The 23,866-nt window shown below is 36.3% G+C and overlaps 3 protein-coding genes and 5 non-coding genes across 9 annotated transcripts; 2 read left to right on the top strand and 6 right to left on the bottom strand.

Moving 5' to 3' along the window:
• Window positions 1–66: 66 nt before the first annotated feature.
• On the top strand, window positions 67–7,387 carry LOC149725158 (cationic amino acid transporter 4-like). The gene is made up of 10 exons (XM_089892197.1): window positions 67–706; window positions 1,112–1,288; window positions 1,557–1,701; window positions 2,381–2,592; window positions 3,008–3,173; window positions 3,685–3,982; window positions 4,417–4,583; window positions 4,843–5,170; window positions 5,643–5,751; window positions 6,528–7,387. The coding sequence occupies exons 1-10, from the start codon at window positions 622–624 to the stop codon at window positions 6,593–6,595; spliced, it is 1,755 nt and encodes a 584-aa protein (XP_089748323.1). The 5' UTR covers window positions 67–621; the 3' UTR covers window positions 6,596–7,387.
• On the bottom strand, window positions 6,624–13,897 carry LOC149725157 (cationic amino acid transporter 4-like). The gene is made up of 10 exons (XM_089892195.1): window positions 13,715–13,897; window positions 12,365–12,541; window positions 11,905–12,049; window positions 11,302–11,513; window positions 10,885–11,050; window positions 10,145–10,442; window positions 9,493–9,659; window positions 8,633–9,083; window positions 7,972–8,080; window positions 6,624–7,105 (listed from the first exon to the last, which is right to left on the bottom strand). The coding sequence occupies exons 1-10, from the start codon at window positions 13,794–13,796 to the stop codon at window positions 7,038–7,040; spliced, it is 1,875 nt and encodes a 624-aa protein (XP_089748321.1). The 5' UTR covers window positions 13,797–13,897; the 3' UTR covers window positions 6,624–7,037.
• On the top strand, window positions 12,412–23,834 carry LOC149725151 (uncharacterized). Of its 2 annotated transcripts, XM_089892199.1 has the most exons (13): window positions 12,412–12,550; window positions 15,146–15,221; window positions 16,006–16,328; window positions 16,741–16,932; window positions 17,219–17,385; window positions 17,673–17,820; window positions 18,170–18,292; window positions 18,582–18,695; window positions 19,108–19,235; window positions 19,554–19,673; window positions 20,133–20,985; window positions 22,549–22,683; window positions 23,767–23,834. In XM_089892199.1, exons 3-11 carry the CDS (start codon window positions 16,035–16,037, stop codon window positions 20,263–20,265), a joined length of 1,419 nt encoding a protein of 472 aa, XP_089748325.1. In that variant the 5' UTR covers window positions 12,412–12,550; window positions 15,146–15,221; window positions 16,006–16,034; the 3' UTR covers window positions 20,266–20,985; window positions 22,549–22,683; window positions 23,767–23,834. The 2 variants fall into 2 exon arrangements, with proteins under 2 accessions (XP_089748325.1, XP_089748324.1); XM_089892198.1 differs by lacking the exon at window positions 12,412–12,550 and having other exon boundaries at window positions 14,739–15,221.
• Trnar-ccu (transfer RNA arginine (anticodon CCU)) lies at window positions 21,103–21,175 on the bottom strand. The gene has a single exon. It is a non-coding gene; the product is annotated as a tRNA-Arg (tRNA).
• Window positions 21,589–21,661, bottom strand: Trnar-ccu (transfer RNA arginine (anticodon CCU)). Its single transcript has one exon. It is a non-coding gene; the product is annotated as a tRNA-Arg (tRNA).
• Window positions 22,039–22,111, bottom strand: Trnar-ccu (transfer RNA arginine (anticodon CCU)). The gene has a single exon. It is a non-coding gene; the product is annotated as a tRNA-Arg (tRNA).
• Trnar-ccu (transfer RNA arginine (anticodon CCU)) lies at window positions 22,809–22,881 on the bottom strand. The gene has a single exon. It is a non-coding gene; the product is annotated as a tRNA-Arg (tRNA).
• Window positions 23,256–23,328, bottom strand: Trnar-ccu (transfer RNA arginine (anticodon CCU)). Its single transcript has one exon. It is a non-coding gene; the product is annotated as a tRNA-Arg (tRNA).
• Window positions 23,835–23,866: the final 32 nt, after the last annotated feature.

Here is a 23,866-nt window from a genome sequence, read left to right as displayed (position 1 = left end):
TACACAGAGTATTGAGATTTTCAGACGTTTTCTTCAACAGTGTAGTTCGCACGGTAAACGATTGAAGCTCGCATTCGTCTCAACGTATCGACTTCATAACGCTAGGTCGACAACTTGCTTTATTGGCGCACAAACGAGCGGCATCAAGCTACGGAAAAGTTTGAGGACAGCACGCGTATAAGAAAGCTGCTACGGCCCTCTTAACATAAAACATAGCAGGGCTTTTGTAGCATTAAACAAGTGTGCGAAAGCAAAAACATGAAAGAACGTTTTACACTGAAAAGTTGCGCCAGTACGCCCAACGGGCGGGCTGAGTATAGTTTCTAGAAAACGCAAAATTTGTCGCTTAATTATAAACAAAGTTGCATCAGATGTTACAGTTACGCAACACGACTGTTCAATAGTTAATACACAATCTTAATGCATTAGTTTAAATTAGGGTAAAGTATTTCAATGAACAACGTGATCGAAGTACAGTCCACCGCTATATTGTCTAACAAGTCACTCACAGGATATGCAAAGGAAACAGTGTAAAGTTAGATCACCATGAAATAAGAATGAAAATAGGCTTAGTTTCTTAAGCGCCTAAAACTTCTAGCCTCAGCAACTACCAAATCAGCAATGAAGCAGCTCAAATCTTTGCTCCATAAGTTCGGTACAGCTTTAGTAAGAAAGAAGAGTTTCTCGACTGAAGTCTCAACAGACCGTAAGTTTAAGGTTTATAACTAATTGCTACACATATGGCAACTGCACCAACCAGGGTGTAATACAATCTAAATCGGAAACTGGTTCTTTCTAAGTCTTGTATTACGTACGAGGCAGCGCTTTTAAAATGCATGCAGCAGTGTATGTACACAGTAAACTCAATCACTTGTTTGGGCAAAATATAACTTAATTGTATGCAACTTCCTGAAAGTCTAAACTCTATTAGTGATTAAAGTACAGTGGTTCTTAAACTTTTTTGTATGCTTTAATTTTTTACCAAAGATGCTTATTAGATTTATACATCATTTTAAACGCTTTTACTCCCTAAATACGAGGAATTTACCCCAAAGTGGCAAATTTACTCCAGTTTATGAAACGCTGATTTAAAATGTGTTCTAATTTCCAGAGCTGCGAAGATGTCTCCGTTTATTCGACGTTACAGCTTTATCTCTTGGCGCAATGCTCGGTGTTGGTATTTACGTAACTACGGGCACTGTGATTCACAATACAAGTGGACCGTCTGTCATTATTAGCTACTTGCTTGCAGGAATAGCATCTGGACTTTCGGCAGTTTGCTACGCAGGTTTGTATTTGGTTTTCCCATTATGTTTCTTAGTCGTTTTGGTACATATACATACCTAAAATACAAAGTGGTTAGCGCGTCTGCCTCTAACCTAGAGGTAATGGGTTCGAGGCTGCTACCATTGCGGGCGTATGTGTCCTTGAGCAGACGTTAGTAACTTGTAAGCATGCATGAGGTGCGTGTGAAACAGAACACCCGTGTTATAACCACTGTCGTTGCTCCGCCACGCGATGGTAAATAAGTTACATTTATTCATGTAATTTCCTAGAACTCTGTGCCCGAATTCCGGCCACTGGTTCGGCTTACCAGTTCACTTATTTTACACTGGGTGAAATATGGGGTTTTCTGGTTGGTTGGAACGTCGCATTTGAACATGCTGTCGGTGCCGCATCTGGTGGGAGGGCATTAGCTGAGTAAGAATAACTTAGCTCAAATATATATAGAGTATTTAAATATCCTAATCGTATTTTAAAACAATTAACAACGGTATATATGGTAGTCGTGAAGATATACGGTTTTATATATTTTTTTTAATTTTGTTTACTACTAAATGGGACAAGAAAATAGAATGGAAAGGTGTCCCATCTTTCCCCACCCTACTATATATGCATACCATACCATACTGAAAAAAAGCCATACGGAAGTAGAATTTTATCATGCTGCACTGTGCTCTTATAGGTGTAGTCGTCTTTGGACAAGACACTAAACGACATTGCTTTCCCCCAATGATTACTATTATATTATTTCGTTATAACACAGGTGTTCTGTTTCATACACCTCGTGCCAGCTTACAGGTTATCACGAATGTAATTTTGGGGGGTTGTTTTCTCTATAGTTGGCAGTTTACTAGATAACCCATTAGTAACCACTGGGTTGAAGCATTACCTAAATGCCTTGCCCAAGGATACTCACACCCGCAATAGTATGATTAGAAAATCTTATAAAACTACTGCTGGCTGCTGTTTTGCTGTCAACATTTACAACATTTTTTTTCTAACGACTGTCGTTGTCCGCAACACTGTGTGACATTCAAACATCTTACTTTATTTTCTCATCGTTTTCATTGTCGTGAAAACAGACTTACATTTCCAGAGTAATAGACGAATTCTCGAACCACACGATCAGGAATTACATGGAAAAACATGTACCCTTGCCTGGTGGGATATTGGCAAGTTATCCTGACTTTATTGGAACAGCTTTTATGATATTATGTGTTGGTTTAGTAGCTTCTGGTATCAAATCATCATCAACGGGAAATATTGTTTTGGGTTCAATCAACATTTTCGTGATATTGTTTATAATATGTAAGTATTGTTAAACCAGAATATAGTACGACGTATAGTAGGGTGAGGAAAAATAGGACACCTTTTCATTCTATTTTCTTGTCCCATTTAGTAGTAAACAAAGAACATTTAAAGATATATTAAAACCGCATCCTCGACTCCCAAAGACCGTTGTTAATTGTTTAAAATACTATCAGGATATTTGGATATTATGTGCTAAAGGTGTCCCATCTTCCCCCACCCTACTGTATAAATCTCTTTAATCGTAAAGTACAAAAATATTCACCCATGCCCAAAGTAGATACGTGGTAACTCATAAGCGGGCACGAGGTGTGTGAAACAGAACATTCGTGTTATAAGGACTGTCCGTGCCCCGCCACGCGAGGGTAAATAAGTTAAATTCATTCGTTCATTTATTCGTTAACATTCTCTATAGGCGCCGGACTGCATTACGCAGACATACGCAACTGGACCGAAGTAAAAGGTGGATTTTTTCCTTACGGGTTTTCTGGTGTTCTTAGCGGAACGGCAGTTTTAATTTTCTCATACGTTGGCTACGAAGTCGTCGCATCCACAACTGAAGAATCTATTAACCCGGGCAGGTGCGAATAAATGAACAAATGAACTTATTTATACTCACATGATTCGGGCAACGACAGTCGTATTTGCACGGGTGTTCTGATTTATACACTTTGTGCCAGCTTACCATATAACATGTATGTCACTTTGTTGGTGATTATTTGGGGGGATTTATGTGTTGCTGACAATAAGGACAAACCGTAAGGAACCACTGGGTTGGAGCAATTGCAGTTTAGTGTCTTGCCTAAGGAAACAAAAACGGCTACAATGGCACTAACATTATTAATCCTCGAACCCGTATACTTTGGGCTATAAAGACAGGCGGCTATAACCACTTTTCCACGGCGCCGGCAATGTTGGTATAGTGTGTACATAGTTATACCCTTATAAATTCTCTTTATCAGACCTAGACGCTAAATACGTTTTGAGTTGTGTACCAAGTAACATGTATGTTTTGTTCATTACCAAATGAAACGATAAAAATGAAAACTGTGACCATCTTACCTCAAACTATACTGTATGTTTTGTTTTTAGAGATGTCCCGCTGGCTCTTCTTATATCCCTTTCAATAATAACTGTCCTATACGTGCTTACTTCTATTGCAATAACACTGATGGTTCCGTGGAACAAAATATCCGTGACAGCTCCTTTCACGAACGCTTTCCAGCAAAAGGGTTTAAACTGGGCCGTGTACATCGTGTTTATTGGACTCGCAACGTCCGTATTCACGAGCACGATTGCTATTTTCATTGTCGTGCCACGCTATTTGTTTGCAATGGCAAGAGATGGGCTATTGTGGCCAATATTTCATAAAGTTAACGAAAGGACAAAGGTGAATAATGACTGCAGTTCTTGTTGTAAAGGTACAATATCATATAATTTATACATAGTGCTAAAACGGAACGGAAACCCTAAAATTGAATCTACAGCCAACATTGTGGGTATGTTTGCTTTTGTGCAAGTCAATTAACGGCAGTTGCTCCAACCCAATGGTCACTTATGGGTTGTCTAAATTGTCAGCCATTTAACAAATAAATGACCCCACTGCACTAAATAAATACCTACAAAGTTACATACGCGGTAACGGTAAGCGGGCACGCGAGGTGTATAAAACAGTACACCCGTGTTATAACGTCTGTCGTTGTCCCGCCACATAAGGATAAAAAAGGAACATGTATTCTTTCATTTATAAACATACGTTCTTAGGTACCAGTTGTATTTCATAAATAATGTAAAGAATGCGATAATTTTACTTTTTATATACAGGTACCAGTTATTGGCACTCTTGTTTGTGGGAGTTTGGTAATTCTGCTTGATATATTCTTCAGCGTTTCTCAGTTGGTGGAATTTCTTGCGATCGGACAACTCTTTGCTTGTACTTTCGTGTCCATATGTGTGATTCGGCTACGTTATGAGCCGTATGAAAACCAAAGGTGAGTGGCAAATGAATTTTAGGTTAGAATAAACTTTGCAAAAAAACATTAACTTAAATATTGTGTTCTAAATTTAACCCGAGACGGTGAAGAAAATATATAATAAAGAGCCGTAGCTATTTCTTGAAAAAGAGCCGTGTGGCTACGGGTTGATATTCTGTGAATATTTTTGGTTTTCTACCAAACGGGACGATAAAAGATGATGAAAATATGGACAAGTACCTCACCCCAACCTGCTAAATATATTATATTTTTCCAGGTTGAGCAATTTTGAAGAGGAGAATTTGCTCTTAGAAGGCTTAAAAAACGACCACGAAGCTGGATTAGTGAAAGAGTCAATTCTAATATCCAAGTTCGGATCATATTTTAAGTGGACTCAAAAATACCGTCCTGGCCAAGTAGTTTTTTACAGTTTGATTGTTGCAATTGCCTTCATATCTGGGGAGATGTTTCTTTTAACGTATGGGAGTCGTCATTCAGAAACCTGGTGGTTCATTATTATCTCAATCATCTTAGTAACGTGTACTCTGCTAAGCTTGTGTTTTATTCTCACGTTTGAACAAAACACCCAAGGAAGTGGGTTCAAGGTAAGTATATGAAAGTATGAGTGAATGAATGTAACTTATTTACCCTCTCGTAGCGGGGCAACGATAGTGTTATAACACGGGTGTTCCGTTTCATACACCTCGTGTCTGCTTATGAGTTACCATGTATTAAACTTTGTAGTGGATTTTGGAGGGAAATTTTTAGTTTTGTTTTTGTGTATGGCTGATTTTATACAACCTATTAGTGTTTACTGGGTTGTAGTACTTTTCGTTAAGTGTCCTGCCCCAGTAGACATTCGCTCATAACGGTAGCAGCGACGAGCCTTGAACCAGTCACCTCTTGGTTGCAAACTTGCGCGCTGATCAAAAGTTCTGTGTTTTTTTATCGAATTTATTCAAAGTTTTAAAAGTTTTGTGTGTTTCGTTTTGTTTTTTTTTTTGCTCTACGGTTTAAATATAAAGTGTTTGCTCTACGGTTTAAATATAACGTACTGTCATTTTCTCTTATACTCAGGTCCCGTTCGTGCCATTCATACCTTTCTTAAGTATCGTTATCAACCTATGGCTTATGTTGAATCTTCATGTTATGACCTGGGTGCGGTTCGGTATATGGAATGTACTTGGTAAGTTAGAATTTGAATTCTAAAGAGTTATCCGGCCCTCTGCACTCTGATTTATATAGCCCCCGCCTGAAAATGGGTTGGGCTTGTTATGTGACCTTAGGCAAGACACTTAACGACAATTACTTCAACCCAGCAGTAGTCACTAATGGGTCATCCAAATTATCAGCCACAAATTAAAAAAGTGAAAAATCCCCAAAAAATAAATACTTACAAAGTTACATACTATAGGTAACTCATAAGCTGACATGGGGCGTATGAAACACAAAACACCAGTGTTATACCGATTACAGGGTTAATTTTGCATAAATAACGCCAACCCTGGCCTAAATCCTATATAGGACCAATGGCATGCCACGCTGCGGGCCCTCACCTATATAGAATAGAAGTTATTATTCATTTATTTATTACATGTTTGTTTTAACTTCATTAATATAATAAGCACAATATGTTGGTCCGGCGCCGTGGTATAGTGGTTAGCACGCCTGCCTGTAACCCAGAGGTAATGGGTTCAAGGCTCGATGCTGCTACCATTGTGGGCATATGTGTCCTTGGGCAAGACACTTGACGGCAATTGCTCCAACCCAGTGTTGTCTAAATTATCAGAAATTCATAAAAACAGAAAAAATCCAAAAAAAATAATTACCCACAAAGTAACATACATGGTAACTCGTAAGCTGGCACGAGGTGTTAAACCCGTGTGATAATGACTGTCGTTTTCCGGCCACGCGAGGATAAAGTAAGTTACATTCATTCATTTACATTCATGTACTCTCCAGGTCTACTTATCTACTTTCTGTACAGTTTTTCGCACAGCAAGCATTCAAGTGCCGTCATATCAAATTAAAGCTGTTTCGGAAAAAGGGCTCACCAAACATTTTTTCAGGTTTATTTTTCAAAATTTTAGAACTGAATATATATGTATTTTGACACTTAAGTAGCAACAGAATAAATGCAATAAATAGAAGGCTGCCGTTTTGCATCAATGATCGAAGTGTAGAATTAATTGGTATTTTTGGTAACTGATAATTTGGTCCAAATGAAAAATTTTGTTTCCATTTATTCGTCAATTTTTTCCATTTATTCGTCAAAATCGACATGTGCTTTTAAATATTCGTCTATCTTCAGAGATTATGGATATCTCTTCATAAACAGACAGTATCCATGTGAAAACTTTCATATTTTGAGTGCTTTTTTTCAATGCCCATTTTTGTTCATATGCATAAGCCAAATGCGTCGGTTTATGAGTTGTATACTTCAGCAAATATGATGTAAAACAATCATTTGCATCACATTTCATGCCCCCTTTTTCCAGCTTTACTGTTTCGATATCCATAAGCTGCATAGATGATCAAACCTATAAGAAAAACATTAATCAAGTTATTACTATAATTGGATATTCCATATAGTATGGTGGGGGGAGATAGGACACCTTTTTCCAAGTATATTATTTCGTCCTATTAGGTAGTAAACAAAGAAAGTTCAGAGAAATATAAAACCGTATCCTCACGACTTCCACAGACCGTTGTTAATTGTTTAAAACACAAGATATTTGAACATTATGCGCTAAAGATGTCCCATCTTACCTCACCCTACTATATATCATTTTCATTCATATATAAACATAACACAAATTGTATTGATCTGTACGAATACAGTATAAAGAAGAACATATGAATTATAATTAAAACAGCGAATAGAAGCGAATTAGCAGCAAAACTGCAGTCGGTAACCAGTTACATTTGAACATTGTGTTTTGTACAAAACCTCGAGCGTAAATTTAAACCTCGGGCGTAATTTGAAAAGACGCCGCATACATCAGCAATCAGCAAAAAGTACAAAACACGCCGCTACGCACTACTGCACGGCGCTGCTAAATCTGCAGCTCAACAGGGTGTTTTACAGTTAAGAAAAAGCAGCAGTATAGAAGGTACATCCTATATCGGTCAAGCACAGATAAGAGTTTTTGTTTTGTTTAAATATTAAGTACTTGGCGGGTCAATGACAGTCGTTTTAACTTGGGTGTTCGTTTCATATACCTATATAGTGCCTGCTTACGAGTTACTTCGAATGTAACTTTGTGTGGGATTCGGTGTCATCGTTTCTAGCGCCCCAATTAGTACCAACGGCGTTACGATATTTGTTAACATTATACCGTCTATTTATATAAGACACACGAAGTGCAGATTTTTATATTAAAATATTCAGTATACACTATATTACCTATTGCCATCCAAACTGCCATGCGGATCCATGTAAGGGACTTCAGTTTTAACATTAGAATGATATTGATGACAATGCTACAGAATGGAACGAACGGGACACACGGAACCTGTAAGGTAACTTGTGTTTTAAATACGTAAAAAAACTGTACGTTGTATATTAGTATAAAATATGGTATACACCAAGAAAATCTTAATAAAAGTGGCTGTACACAGTATCCGGAATTCGTCCGTTTTGCCAGGATTTCGCTGCCGCATGCGGAACTCGGTAATGAGTTTGCATATACGACTTTGCAAGCGAATTCGCATGCCGTATACTGTGTACAGCCACCTTATTTAAGGGGGATTTTAGATAAGCGTATAAGAGAATTTAAACGTATATACCGGCACTGTGTGCAACAGAATACTTCGTGTTATAATGGCTGTTGTTGTCTAGCCACACAAGGATATATAGGTTATAGTCCTATGTGGCAAGATAGAAAAATATCCAAACATCCTAATCGTGTTTTAAACAATTAACAACGGTCTGTGGGAGTCGTTAGGATGCAGTTTTATATTTCATCGAATGTTCTCTGTTGTTTACCAAATGGGACGAGCAATAGAATGAAAATGTGTCCCATCCACCCCCACCTGAATATATTTATTTATTCACACACTGTTACCTTAAATGTACGTATGGTGTCATCTTGCACGAAGCAGCGTAGAGTGGCAATAAGCAAAAACGCAATAACACTCAGGGCGATGACAATGCTAATATACCACCAAGACTCTTGTTGATTCACGAACAGAGCAACTGCAGATGCAGTAGTGGAACACGCCATGGCACTTAGCAAAATATAAAAAGGTATTCTGCCTGGCGCATAAGCTGTTGTCCATTCGAACAGAAAACCGAAGCTAGAATGTAGTATTGATTTCTTCACTGTACCGAATGAGGAGTTTATAATAGGGGCGTCTTCAGCACTGGTTGAACACTCATTAGCAGCACTGATTGAAAATTCTTTTCTCATTTTGGTACATTGGTTCAGCTGGGTTAACTCGTTCACTTCTTTATTGTCATCTTTTTCCAGCCATTCACGCAGTGTCGGAATTCCGCCTTCGTCAGATCGCTCATAGCTGCGTATACATTAGGTAAAGTGTTAAATATAATGAATATAACTTGTTTTATTCTAGCGACTGTCGTTACAAACACGGCTGTTCTGTGTGTATGAATGAATGTAACTTATTTTATCGTCGCGTGGCCGGGAAACGACTTATTTTGGGAGGATTTTTCGTCTTGCCCAAGGACGCATACGCCCACAATGGTAGCAGCGATGGGCATTGAATTCGTGAACTTTGGGTTAGAGTTTTACGAATAATGTTACCATAACAGTCACGTTGAAGTTTTTAATGTTTTTTCAGCTTTGACTGTACAAACAAAACTGATTGTTTGATCTTTCATCTATTTTAATTAATCACAGAGATAATTTTGGAAGTCAAAAAAATTCACTTAATTTTAAATATAAAAAATATTCCCAATCTTTACCTTGATATTTGATTGGGCGAGTAGCGAAGTTTGATAACACAAAAAGCGACGAACGTACATGCCAATAGTTGGCCGACCGCTATAAACTCCACAAGGCTGTTGAGACTGAATACGATGCTTACCACTCCACTAAATATGATCACAACAAGTGTCGATATGTATGGGACCTATATAAAAATAGAATTCGCAATATTTTCGGCGCATAAACTAAATATAGTATTTTGTCACATAATATCCAAATATCCTGATCGTGTTTTAAACAGTTAACAACGGCCTATGGGAGTCGTGAGGGCACAGTTTCATAATATTTTGAATGTTCTTTGTTTACTACCAAATAGGACGAGAAAATATAGTTAAATTGTGTCCCATCTTCCCCCATCCTACTGTAGCCTACAATAAGTGTGCAACTCTAGTTAAATACTCGGGGTAAATATACCTGCAAGAGGTTATAATCAATGAATGTAACTTATATTTGTCCCTGCAACGACAGTCATTACAACACGAGTGTTCTGTATATGAAAAAATAAGTTAAAAATGCTCATAGCCATAAAGTACAAACTACCTAATTATATTCAAAAGTGCAACCACCTTTTAAAATACATCAGAAATATAATACAATGCAATAGACCAAATAGTTTTTGCAGTGTCTTACTTTTGTCCTTTCACTTATTTTCTGTAAATTCTGAAACAAAAGACCATCTCGTGACATCGCAAGAAGGTATCGCGGGACAACGTACATAATAGACAAGAGACACGTCAACATTGCTGCCAAAGCTCCGATGGATACAATGTACTGGGCCCAAGCCCAGCCTCGATTCTGGTACGCAGCAGGAAACGGAGCAGTGACAGACACGTCATACCAAGGCACCATAAGTGTGAGTGCAGCAGATCCACCAACGTATGAAATGACAACCACGATCACAGAAATAAGCAGAGAGAGTGGAATATCTCTGAAATGGTAAGTGTATATATTTATAATATAGTAGTGTGGGGGATGATGGAAGACCTTTAGCACATAATATCTAAATATCCTAAACATGTTTTAAACAATTAACACCGGTCTATGAAAGTCGTGAGGATACGGTTTTATAATTCTTTGAATTTTCTTTGTGTACTACCAAGTGGAACGAAAAAATAGAATAAAAATGTGTCCCGTCTTGCCCCACTCTAGTATATAGTATTTTTATAAGCGTGAAAGAGGTCTTGTGTTTTTTGTGATCTTAAGGGATCAAAGTTTAGCTGTCATGTATATGCCGCTGTGACAAAACAATCGTCAACAAGGAACATACGTGGTAACTCGTAAGAGGGTATGAGGTGTACAAAACAGATGTAACAAATGTCGTTTACCCGCGCCGCGTCATTCATACACTGTTCATACGTTTTATCGCTCACCTTGCAGCATTAATCGCTTCTTCAGTTGCGGATGCGACTACCTCGTATCCAACATAACTGTAAACCAATGTAGTAGCCCCTTGTATGGTGCCTGCCCAACCATAAGGGAAGAAACCACCCTTGACTTGGGTCCAATTTTTAATGTCCGCTAGGTACATGCCCGTCGCTAAAAAAAGTAATAAAGTGAAAAGAGTTGGTATAATACAAACTTATGTGGGAAACCGTAATAAAAACTTTTAGTATGTATCTGGCTGCGTGGAACAATAATTAGCGCGCATGCCTCTAAACTAAAGGTTACCGGTTCAAGGCTCGATGATGGTACCATTGGGAAGCTGACACTAGGTGTATAAAACAGAACCTCCGTGTTATATTCTGGCCACGATAAAGCAAGTTACAAATAAATCGTTTAAAACTTACTTATAATAAACAGAATCACGAGAATATTGATGATGGCAATTACGATGTTTACTTTGGAAGACAGTTTCACTCCACATAGAAGAACAATCCCGAATACAAGTATAATGCCAACAGCTAAAAAGTCTGGATAACTGGCGAAGAAGCCACCAGCCATAGGTGCGTGGATTCGCATGTACATTTCAATTTTATTTCCAAACAAACTGTCCAAGTACCTAAACATATCACGTCGTTATCAAAACGGTTGATTGGTTTATTATTCCTTGTCCCATTTGGTGACAAAGAAAACAAATTCAAAGAATTGTTTGAAACGTGATCACGAAATATAGTATTTGTTAATGCATCCTGTGCTCCAACAGTAATATAGACTATATAGTAGAGTGTGGGAAGACGGGAGACCTTTAGCACAGAATATATACAAATATCCTGATCGTGTTTTATATAATCAACAACGATACGGGAGTCGTGAGGATACGGATTTATAACTCGTTGAATTTTCTGTGTTTACTATCAAATTGGACGAGAAAATAGAAAAAAAGGTGTCCTATCTTCCCCCACCTTATTATGATTGTTTACATCGTAATTTAGGTTATGTTTCTACCCTACCCGCTACAGGTTCTTGCAATTGCTGCCACATATATCGTATGTTCCAATGCGACGTTCCAACCAACAACAAACGCCCAGAATTCTCCAACACTTATATAAGTAAACTGATATGCAGAACCTGCTACTGGTATCCGTGCCGAAAATTCTAGATAATAAGGTTTGACAGGTTATTCACTGTAACCGTTCTGTTTAGTTTTATACACCTCGGCTGTTTTAAACTTTACTTATCTTCGTAAAGGCTGTATTTGATATGAATTTAATTATGTATATCCTCGAGTGGCGAGGCAACGACAGTCGCTATAACAGGGGTTTGCGTTTCATACACCTTGTGCCCACTTCCAAATTACCACGTATGCAACTTGTTAAGTGATTATTGTTTTGATTGTTTTAAGTATCGCTGACAATTTACAATAAAAACATAATCGTTAACTTATATGCGCAGTTATAGTAACGTGCTTACCAGCGTAACAAAAGGCGGACAGAATCGAAGCCATTGCTGCAATGACATAAGACACAACGATTGAAGGGCCTGCTACTTCTCGAGTTACTGTGCCCGCCAACACGTAAAGACCAGAACCAATCATACCACTGATAGCAAGGAAGGTTAGATCTCCAAGGTTGAAACATCGCTTCAGATCTGTATTGGGTATGTGTAACAAGTATATGTGAAACAGAATATCAGTGTTAAAATGACTGTCGCTGCCCATCCACGCTAGATACATCAATAAATAAAAGAAATAGAACGAAAATATATCTCATTCACCCACTCTAAAATATGTTGCACAAGAGAATGTAGGTTTATTTAAATTGCGTTTATTAGAGTTTATGCGTGTGTATAGAAAGTGATTAGCCAAATGTGTCGTTCGTGTAAACAACATCCGTCGCCGTGACAAAGTGGTTTATAAAAACAAAAGGTATATAGTAGGGTGGGAGAAGATGAGACACGTTTCCATTCTATTTTCTCGACTAATTTGGTAGTAAAAAAACATTTAAAGCATTATAGATCATTATCCTCACGACTTCGATAGACCGTTGATATTTGTTTAAAACACGATCGCGATATTTGGATATTATGTGCTAAATGTGTTTCATCTTCTCCCACCCTACTATATAAAAAGGAACGACCGTGTTTTCGAGTCACACGTAGCAAGTTACATTCATTCATTCAACAACATGTTGCCTGGATGTAAACTGTTCTACTGACGGTCCACATATAACGGATTACTTTCTCACATCCTGCCGGGAATTCATTTTGGACAGCAAACTAATCGACAACAAACCAAAGAGGTCCATGGGTGCTAATGTTCTCATACACTGTTGGATTTTACGAAATAGTGAATGTAACTTATGTATTCTCGCGTGCCTGGGCAACGAATGTTGTTATAAAACAAGTGTTTGCACCTCGAAATTACATTTGTCAAAAACTTAACATTAATTCAACAGTTTAGTACGGCAAGCACATATGGTCTACACGCTTGCGAGAATAAAGTATGCATTACCACGCCGTCTTTGAACAGAAACACATGACAATAGTAATCTATATTCATCTAATACTGATTTATTTAAACTCGTATATTGCGTGCAGTGGTGTGGGGGATATAAGACACCTTTAACACGTAATATCCAAACATCCTGATCGTGTTTTAAAGAATTAACAACGGTCTATGGGAGTCGTGAGGGCACAGTTTTGTAATTCTTCGAATGTTCTTTGTTTACTACCAAATGGAACGAGGAAATAGAATGAAAAGGTGTCCCATCTTCCCCCACCCTATACTATAATGATTGGAAAAATAATGTTATAATAAGACACCTGTTCGCAACATGTCTTCTGATACATCTTTTTTTCTTGACAAATTCGATAAGAATCTTCTGCAGAAACCTTTGTCGCACATCGTTATCCTCACGATTTAATGTTTTGAAACTCTTTCACCTCTATCTTACTAATACCCTTCATAAGTTTGGCTATAAATACCTAAGCAAATGCGATGCATATTGTTCTGTGGAATAACCATGCAAATCGGTTTAAATAGATTAAAATTAGACTTTGCTATATACTTGAATTCGAAATCAGCGCTAGTTCAATGGCTACCCTCAAGAACAAAAACGCTTCAACAATCCAGCTTTGTTTTTGTGATTTCCCTTTTCTCCGGTCTTTGAAACTAACCGGCCCCGCTAGCTAATTGATCATTGCCAACGTGATGCCATACGACATGGGCTACACAACGTCAAAACATCTTGCAGCTAGTGTTTGGTACTCTAGGAACAAAATCTTGAACGGTGTTTTACACGTGATCATTGCGTTAGGTAGAATATATAGGGTACTGGGGAAATTTCTCGGATTCATTTCCTGAGTAGCAAAACCGTCCCGTTTAATTTTACATTCACGATAACATTGTCGTTAAAGAAAAGACTTTTCTACTTGTTGAAATCTATTAATTAAGTGTGCTTTGACAAATACCGGAACACATGTCGCTTCGATCAAATTTCAAAGTTTTACAGAAGATTGCATAACATATATACCAATCTTGAAAGATTCTTGCGTCTGGCGTGCTTCGCATCGTGCCTAAATTAATAACAAGCTTCTGGATAGAACCGTTTTATATGCCAGAACAACAACGCATTTATATAGCCCTATCCAAATCACACTTTCATACTCTTTAAACTAATCATAACACTTTTAGGCGGGATATAGCCTAGCTACACCATGGCCTACTCAATACATTGATACATTGAGTAGGCCATGGCTACACATACCGTAGTGCCTGGGCATTCGTCCTCACTGTTTAACAATTCTTTGAATACTTTATTATCGACAAGTTGGAATTTCAATCAGAATCTGTATAATAACATGGGGACACCGTTGGAAAAATAACATGGACATTTTGTACTACATTCAATGGCACTTGTGTTTAAATTTGTTACTCCCTTAAAACAGTCGACCACCAGTGTCACGCTTGAGTGATTAGAGTCCGGCAAGTTTAAACGGCAAAACAGAATCATAACAAACGTTTCCTTTATTCACATATTTTCAGTATTTTAAATTATAATTCGCTAGTAATTCTGTAATCAAAACAAATGTCAATAAACCGTAATTATTTTACAGTCGCGAGTAGTAATTTGGTGACCCTTTTGACCATTTTTATTGCATTTTTTTTATTATTTTGTAAAAAACATGTTGGTTCATTAAAAGTATTAAAACATTCATAAAATGCAAAGTGGAGATTATGACGATAAAATACAGAAACTATTGGAAGAAGGGAAAAGACTTGGAGCTTCTGACTTCTCAGAGTATGAGGGAAAACGGCAACAAGTTAAAAGTAAGTATTTGTGTTTACTGTTTATGACCAAAAATGTTACATGGGACTATACAAAGAAGACGGAAAAATTTTTCCGCTAGAGGCGGTAATTATTTAAATTAAAAAATACGAAAAAACGAACAAAACAGCACTACAAAGTGTTAATAAGTGTAAAACAAATTAATTACATAATAAAAATACCTTTCCAAATACATAAAACACTAGTAAGAACATATTTCCCACATTAGGTCGGTTATATACGCTCTTTCGTTCTGTTAACTGTCGTCGAGTCTGTGGTGTAGCGGTTTGCGTGCGGTCGTAAACTCTCTTTGTTTCATTTTTACCGGGTTCGAGTCCCGCACAATGGAATACTTTTTTTATCTTTTTTTTTCAAGTTTTTTTTTGTTTGACGAGTTTGGGGTTAGGAGTGGGAGGTTAGGGGTTAGGGGTTTATATCTTATGTGTATAAACCGTGAAACTAACTGCTCCCCATAAAATAGAGAAACGAATTTGTCATCGCCTCCTAGCGGAAAATTTTTTCCGTCTTCTCTGTATAGCTCCATGTAAAAATGTTTTATGGGAAACTTTTCAAAAGTATAAACTTCTAACTTCCTTTTTTTTCATTTATAATATTTTTCTCTTGCATGCAACATTATAACAAAAGGCTTGGCGCTCAGACCAGTTTTAAGTCGAGCTTCAAAAAAAAGATGCTTGGGCACGAGCTTTCGAGTTCTGATTCGGCCTGGCGCATTCTGAATGCTAATATTACAATATTAAAGTAAAATGCCTTTTTTTGTACCCACAGCACCAAATTTAAGATCACCAACTTTCAAAATGTCCGACTTGGAAACAGATTACAAAAAGAAAAATGAGTCCCACTCATTTCAAATGGACAATAAACAATTTGGTGATGCACCAAAACCTTACACAAAATCAGATTTTCTGGATCCTGTTCCAAGGACATTATTCATGCCTTTAAATCTCAACAACAATAGTAATAATAACCATAGTATTGCTCATGGGCCAACTATACAACCACGTGTACACAATCTAGCACCAATAGGACATGAAATATCCGCACTAATGAAAACTAAAAGCAACCTGGAACGCACACTGGATGATTCACAGGTCAGTATAGTTATTTTATTACATCTCCTTAGGACCTCACCCATATCATAGCCTGATACTTTTGGTCTTTAAATGTTTCTTAGGCCTTATACCCAATGTTTTACTCGACTACTGTATAATTTTTGTGTGTAAATAAAAAGTTTGGTGTTCGTGTTGAATTACGATAACAAAGCATGTTTTCTCGAATTTGCAACGTTAATTTCAATGTGAACATCCGTTTTACCCTGCTTTTAGGTGTCCATACACACCAACAGAGCCAAAGTACACAATATTTGAAATATTATTTATTGTTTTACAACTATGATTTAAAACTGCATTTACAGCTATATTTGTTACTGATAACCACACTAATTTAAACAAAATAAATCTATAGGCGACTCGATAAGGAGCATAAGGTGTGATTGTTTTTTAGGCTCAGGTGGAATATTTAACAAGAAAATTAGACGAATCAAAAGAGGTAGTGCAAACACAGAAAGCACATTTCCGAAAATCCATAGAAGAACTTCAGAAAAAGCTTCAAGAGACATTAGCAGGTCGTAAACAACTAATGGAAATTAAAGAAAATGAAATGCACCAACAAGAGGACATGATACACAAACTGCAGGTTCATGTTCTGTTTTTTGTTTATTATATTCTTATTTTCTATTCTATCTGGGTGAGTCCTTGTCGATGTTCTGGGATTTAGGCCTGATTCAACCCATTACCCCAACCCCAAGGCTATTTATGTACGTGGTTTATTTAATCCTATTTAGTTTTATATATATAAAAATGTGGCTGTGCGAAAGTAGTTTAAATTAGCATGTTCATGTAAGAAAATTTGAAATGGTCTTCATAATAAAATGAGTTAAAAATGCATTAAATTTTTAATAAATGAAAAAATTTAAATGCAGACCACAATAAAAGAGCTGGCAGCTTCAAACCAAATGCAGGAACAAGCATTACTTGATGCTCATGAGCGCTTAAATATTTTACAAAATCGCAATCAATCCAGTGAACATGCACTGACCAATATTAGAGCTGTACTATCTACTGCTCAAAACAGAGATACACGTTCTAGGTAAGAGTGCAGAAACATTTCTAACTTTTAAGGCAGTGGTTTTTGGTAACATAATGTGTTTTGGCACAATTTTAAATGTAAAACAGCTTTTTCTGTGCTGTTAGTCTGTTAAGTGTTTATAAAAACAGCAGAGCCAAAGTATATTGCATTCACTACACAATAATCACTGCGATTTCCTTTGTTTGATGCCAATATATATATAACACTGTCACCCAAGATTTAAAAAAAAAAATGAAAAAAATTTAAAAGGCATTTTATTGAAAACATCTATGCTGTTACTTTAAAAGGTTCACAGAGAGCGATCATTTATCAGAGTTGGTGCCAGATATGATGGTTGAAGCTTTTGAAAGATTCGTCACCACCAGCCAGGAAGATGCAGACGCACTAAGAAGTAATGTACTACGGTTGGAAGCAGAACTCAATGCTATAAAACAGGTCAGCTAGAGGGGCTCAAGTAGGGGCTACAACCTTCCGCCTTTGAAAAAATTAAATAACTTTTTAATTAAATAATTTATTTTTATATCCACCTTTATTTTTTTTTACAGACAAATCAACATATTTCTCAGAAGCTTTATGTTTCTAGCATAAATTTTTTTGGATTTAACAAAAGTTATTTAAAAAGCTACAAAAAATACAGATTTTGTTTAAGTTTTGTTCGAAAAAAAGTAAAGGGAGTAAGGAAGTTTAATTTAATAAAGTCATAACCTTGGAACCCCCCCCCCTCACTGTGCCATTGCATAGGGACTGTCATGTTTATGTTAAAATTGACTCCTATACCTAACAGGAACAAGAGGCAGAAAGGTTACTTGCACAAGCTGATACAAAGGAATTGATAAATCGATTGAACTTAAAAAATCAACAAGAAGTCGAAGATCAAATAAAACAGAAAAATAATTTTCAAGATAAGGTAAGACATTTTATTCACAGTTCACTTTGTACAGTAAAAATTGAATTAGTATTCATAACTTCATTCACTCTACATATATCAGATTGCTGAGGTTAGTTTTTAGGTAAAAATGTCCTCATAATAATTAAGTGTGAAAGACATCTTTTACAAAATGTTTTTATGTCCTAAAAGTCTTTTAAACTGCCATACAGTAAAACATCTTCAGAGTTTGTTGTTTACTTGTCAATTTTTAATACTATGTTTTTTAAAATATATGTCTGTAATTTATGCTTAAATTTCTTGCTTTCAGTTACATGAGGTAACCAGCGAACTCAGCAATCTGAAACTTGAGCATACAGCTAAGGAAAGACACCTGGAAGATGCCTGTAAGCAAGTTAATGAGCTTAACAGGCAACTAAATGAAGTGAGTACTAAGTATGTTACGTGATTGATATTCTGTCGCACAATACTTGTCGCTGCTACCATTGTGGGTGTATGTGTCCTTGAACACTTAAAGGAAATTTCTTCAAACCAGTGGTCCCTTATAGGTTGTCTAAATTTTTAGCAAATTGTTTAAAAAAGTATAATTCAAATAATTATCAGCCATAAAGTTTTAAACATGGTAACTCATAAGCAAACATGGGGTGTAAGCAGAACACCCGTGTTGTAGCGTCTATTGTTGAGGATAAAACAAGTTACACTTACATATTTTTATTCATTTCCTTACTTGGTCTCCTGCAGTATTAACTCTAAATCAGAGGTTAATATTCCTCTAGTACTGGCTAATCGCCACTAGTGATAGTGAATATAAAACATTTTTTTAAACATTTTTTTAGATAAGACAAGCTGTATTAAAAGAGAAAGGGGAAACGCAAGTAAAGATAGTCAATTCAGATTACGATGTAAAATTTGCAAATGATCGAGGCGATAGACTTGAAAAGGAAAAAGACATTCTACAATTAAGGTGGGTACAATTGGTAATATTTTGATTCTTTTAAAAACAACAAAATTCTTTACATTTTTTATTTTAAGTGTTTTTTTTTTCACATCATTTTTTTAGAAGATGTTTCCTTTGTTGGACTTTGGTGGTACCTTTGAATTACATTCAAGCATATACAAATTTTAATTTTTTATTGGTATCTCCCTTTAAATAAGTGTACCCACTTTTCTTCTGAGGTATTCAATGCATATTGCATACTGAATGTTGTTATACATTTAAATGTTTTTTTCAAGCTTCAACATTACGTTACTTTTATTTAAAAAAGAATTCTGTTAATTAAAGGATTGAGGAATTAGTGAAACAACTTGATCAAGCAAAGGAAGATCTTAATTCAGAGAAAGAACACAGAAGAAACTTATGGTTAAGAGAATCTGATTCAACAAAAGACCTTAATGATATAAGGTGCTTACCAGTTACCACTTAATACTGAGTGCTGTTGTTTTTACATACATGTTAACTCGTAATCTAGCAGGTGTATAAAACAGAACATTCATGTAAAAATAATTGTCATTTTCCTTTTGAACCCTTATTTTTATAACACTATAGGTGTCTTATGTATGTTATAGGTTTTCGTACTTCTAAAAAAATATGTATATATCGTCAAAGTAAAACCAAACAAGCTTATGTATTTTTTAAAAGTGTTTTTTTTTATAATTTTGCATGCTGTTGGACATAAACACATTTTGGCAATGTTTGAGCAAAACTTAAAAGTGTGACATAAGTTACTTTGGTTTTACCTAGGACTGGGAGATATAAATATTGTATATATATATTTTTTTTAAAAGGGGGGCTGTGCCACTGAAACTCACTTTACTATGCTACTAGTTATATAACTATCCTGTAATTATATTCTTAACACAGAACTTTGATGGAAGATAGGAATAATGAGATAACGAAGTTAAGAGAATTATCAACAAATCTAAGGGAGCAATTAACCACACAAGTTGCTGAAAAAGTTAAGGAAGCTGAAATGTCAGAAAGGATAAAGGTTTGAATGAGTTTTTGAAATCTGGCATGACCTTTGACTAGTATGAAGTATGATGTTGGTATATGGTTCTGTTATGCAGTGCTGACTGATATATGATATAATATGACTATGGTATGTGGTATAGATAGCTATGGTATATAACTGGCTATAGTATGTGGTATATAACTGCCGTATGGTGCTGATTTTGACTTTGACTATTGACAGATATCATGCTATAACAACAACCAGAGGTTTAATACTGTAATTTACTAGTTTTATGGATTGATGTATATTAATCTATTTTCCAAAAAAATCTTGGTTGACATTGTTAAAATAAAGTTACTTATAGTTGTCAAATCTATGATCTCTATAAAAAATATGGCGAAGGAAATATGCTTTGGCTTTGTTTGTTTGTATATACTTGTACTTTGAAATTTTAATTAATCTTTCAACTGCTTGTTTGGTATGAAAATGTGTATTTTCGACGTTTCAACGGCCACCCGGCACGACTACATCAGGGAATAACCTTTTTCATACCAGATGAGCCGTTGAAAGATTAATTACATTATGCCTGATAGCAGAAGTGACAGAATTTGTGATATTTTATTTCAGGTAAATGTAGTGGGAACTGACTTGATTTAGATATACTCGAAAATATAATTTTTTAAAAGTGAAACGATATGAAACCTCCGCCATGTTGCTGTGTTGACTTAAGAAGGTGATGGCTGCTTGTATCGTTTACTACGGGTAGGTAAAACTTATGTATGGTAAGATATTTCATTTTTAGGCTGTGAATTGGAAATTAACAGTCGGTTTGAAAACCAAATAAAATGTATGCGCACAGTTAAATGCGCAATATGTTAACACCTCGGGTGGGACTCGAACCCACAATCCTTGGCTTAGGAGGCCAATGCCTTATCCATTAGGCCACCGAGGCGTATACACTACTAACCATTTTCTGGCTTTTATTTAAACTTATCAGTCAAACTAAGATTATAAATTCAAAGTACTATATTTGTTTTGTAATATGGAAACTTATTTTTAAACGTTACATGGCGAAAATATTCAAAGTTATGCGATAATCTAAAACAGGATGTAACTTAATGAACAACAATTCTCTTCGTTTGGTGAAATAAAGTAGACCGGGGGAAGATAGGACACCTTATCATTCTATTTTCTCGTCCCATTTGGTAGTAAACAAAAGAACATACAAATATTTCTAAAACCGTGTCTTCATGACATTTGTGGCCTTCAATAGCAACAAAGCCAAATTGAGTTCTTCTGGTCGTGCTAAACTTTAGTATTAAATGTTAGAAAATACCTATATATAAACTGGATTACAAAATTTATCACCTCGGGTGGGACTCGAACCCACAATCCTTGGCTTAGGAGGCCAATGCCTTATCCATTGGGCCACCGAGGCGCGTGTAGTTTCGTGAAGTATATTTTTTAGTTACGACAATAAATTAAACCATACGTGCCCTGTCTGGACAATTAAAAACTGAAATGTAAATTTTGATAGTAATTTAAACATAGCCTAATTGTTCTATTTCTCTAAGTTTGAAGAACTAATGTATAGTAGGGCTGGGGGAGATGAGACACCTTTAGCACAGAATGTCCAAATATCCTGATTGTGTTTTAAATAATTAACAATTGTCTATGGAAGTCGTGAGGATACGGTTTTATAATTCTTTGGTTGTTCTTTGTTTTCTATCAAATGCGAGAAGAAAAAAGAATAAAGAGGTGTCCAATCTTTCCCCACAGCATATTGTTTAGATCTTTGCTACAGCTAAAATATACCACCCCGGGTGGGACTCGAACCCACAATCCTTGGCTTAGGAGGCCAATGCCTTATCCATTAGGCCACCGAGGCGTGTACATCACGAAGCATTTTCTGTCTTTTACTTGACATTATCTTTATATTAACGAATGTTATTTAAATTTTTAAAGCGGTGCTGATAATGTTTCACTTGTCGGCGTGGCAAGCGTAAATAATGATTAGCAGCTAGCAGCAATTCTGATAAGAGTTCTAACATCAGCAGTGAAACGTTTGGATTTAGTTTGTACAGTGTGTTTCACTGTATAGAATGTACTCTAGTTTGTTAAACCAATAAGTTATAACTTTAATATTTTAATTAATCTTTCAACTGCTTGTTTGGTATGAAAACGTGGTGTATTTTCGACGTTTCAACTGCCACCCGGCACGACTACATCAGGGAATCACCTTTTTCACACCAGATGAGCCGTTGAAAGATTACCTACATTATGCCTAGTGGCAGAAGTAACATACGTTTTGACATTTTATTCCAGGTAAATGTAGTGGGAACTGACTTGCTTGAAAATTACTCGAAAATAGGAAGCGTTTGAAGTGAAACGATATGTAACCTCCGCCATGCTGCTGTGCTGACTTAAAAAGGAGATAGCTGCTTCTATCAATTACTACGGGTGGGTAAAACTTATATATTGTGGATTTGTTCATTTTAAGTTAGACTGATTTGAAAATGATTAGTTGGTTTAAAAAATTATAAGGAAATAAAAGTACACGCACAGTTTATTGTGTGATATTTGAACACCTCGGGTGGGACTCGAACCCACAATCCTTGGCTTAGGAGGCCAATGCCTTATCCATTAGGCCACCGAGGCGCGTGTTTCGTCAAGTATATTTTTTAGTTACGACAATAAATTAAACCATAGGTGCCCTGTCTTGAGAATTAAAAAAATGAAATGTAAGTTTTGATAGTAATTTAAACATAGCCTAATTGTTCTATTTCTCTAATTTTGAATAACTAATGTATAGTAGGGCTGGGGAGATGAGACACCTTTAGCACAGAATGTCCAAATATCCTGATTGTGTTTTAAATAATTAACAACGGTCTATGGAAGTCGTGAGGATACGGTTTTATAATTCTTTGGTTGTTCTTTGTTTTCTATCAAATGCGAGAAGAAAAAAGAATAAAGAGGTGTCCAATCTTTCCCCACAGCATATTGTTTAGATCTTTGCTACAGCTAAAATATACCACCCCGGGTGGGACTCGAACCCACAATCCTTGGCTTAGGAGGCCAATGCCTTATCCATTAGGCCACCGAGGCGTGTACATCACCAACCATTTTCTGTCTTTTACTTGACATTATCTTTATATTAACGAATGTTATTTAAATTTTTAAAGCGGTGTTGATAGTGTTTCCTTTGTCGGCGTGGCAAGCGTAAATAATGATTAGCAGCTAGCAGCACTTTTGATAAGAGTTCTAACATCAGCAGTGCAACGTTTGGATTTAGTTTGTACAGTGTGTTTCACTGTATAGAATGTACTCTAGTTTGTTAAACCAATAAGTTATAACTTTGAAATTTTAATTAATCTTTCAACTGCTTGTTCGGTATCAAAAATGTAGTGTATTTCCGACGTTTCAACTGCTACCCGGCAAGACTACATCAGGGAATAACCTTTTTCATACCAGATGAGCCGTTGAAAAAATATATACACTGTGCCTAGTGGCAGAAGTAACATACGTTTTGACATTTTATTCCAGGTAAATGTAGTGGGAACTCACTTGCTTGAAAATTACTCGAAAATAGGAAGCGTTTGAAGTGAAACGATATGAAACCTCCGCCATGCTGCTGTGCTGACTT

The sequence above is a fragment of the Ciona robusta genome, chromosome 14 (assembly GCF_009617815.1).
Source record: "Ciona robusta chromosome 14, ASM961781v2".
Lineage (NCBI taxonomy): Eukaryota > Metazoa > Chordata > Ascidiacea > Phlebobranchia > Cionidae > Ciona > Ciona robusta.
This window is presented reverse-complemented; position numbering and strand designations above follow the sequence as displayed.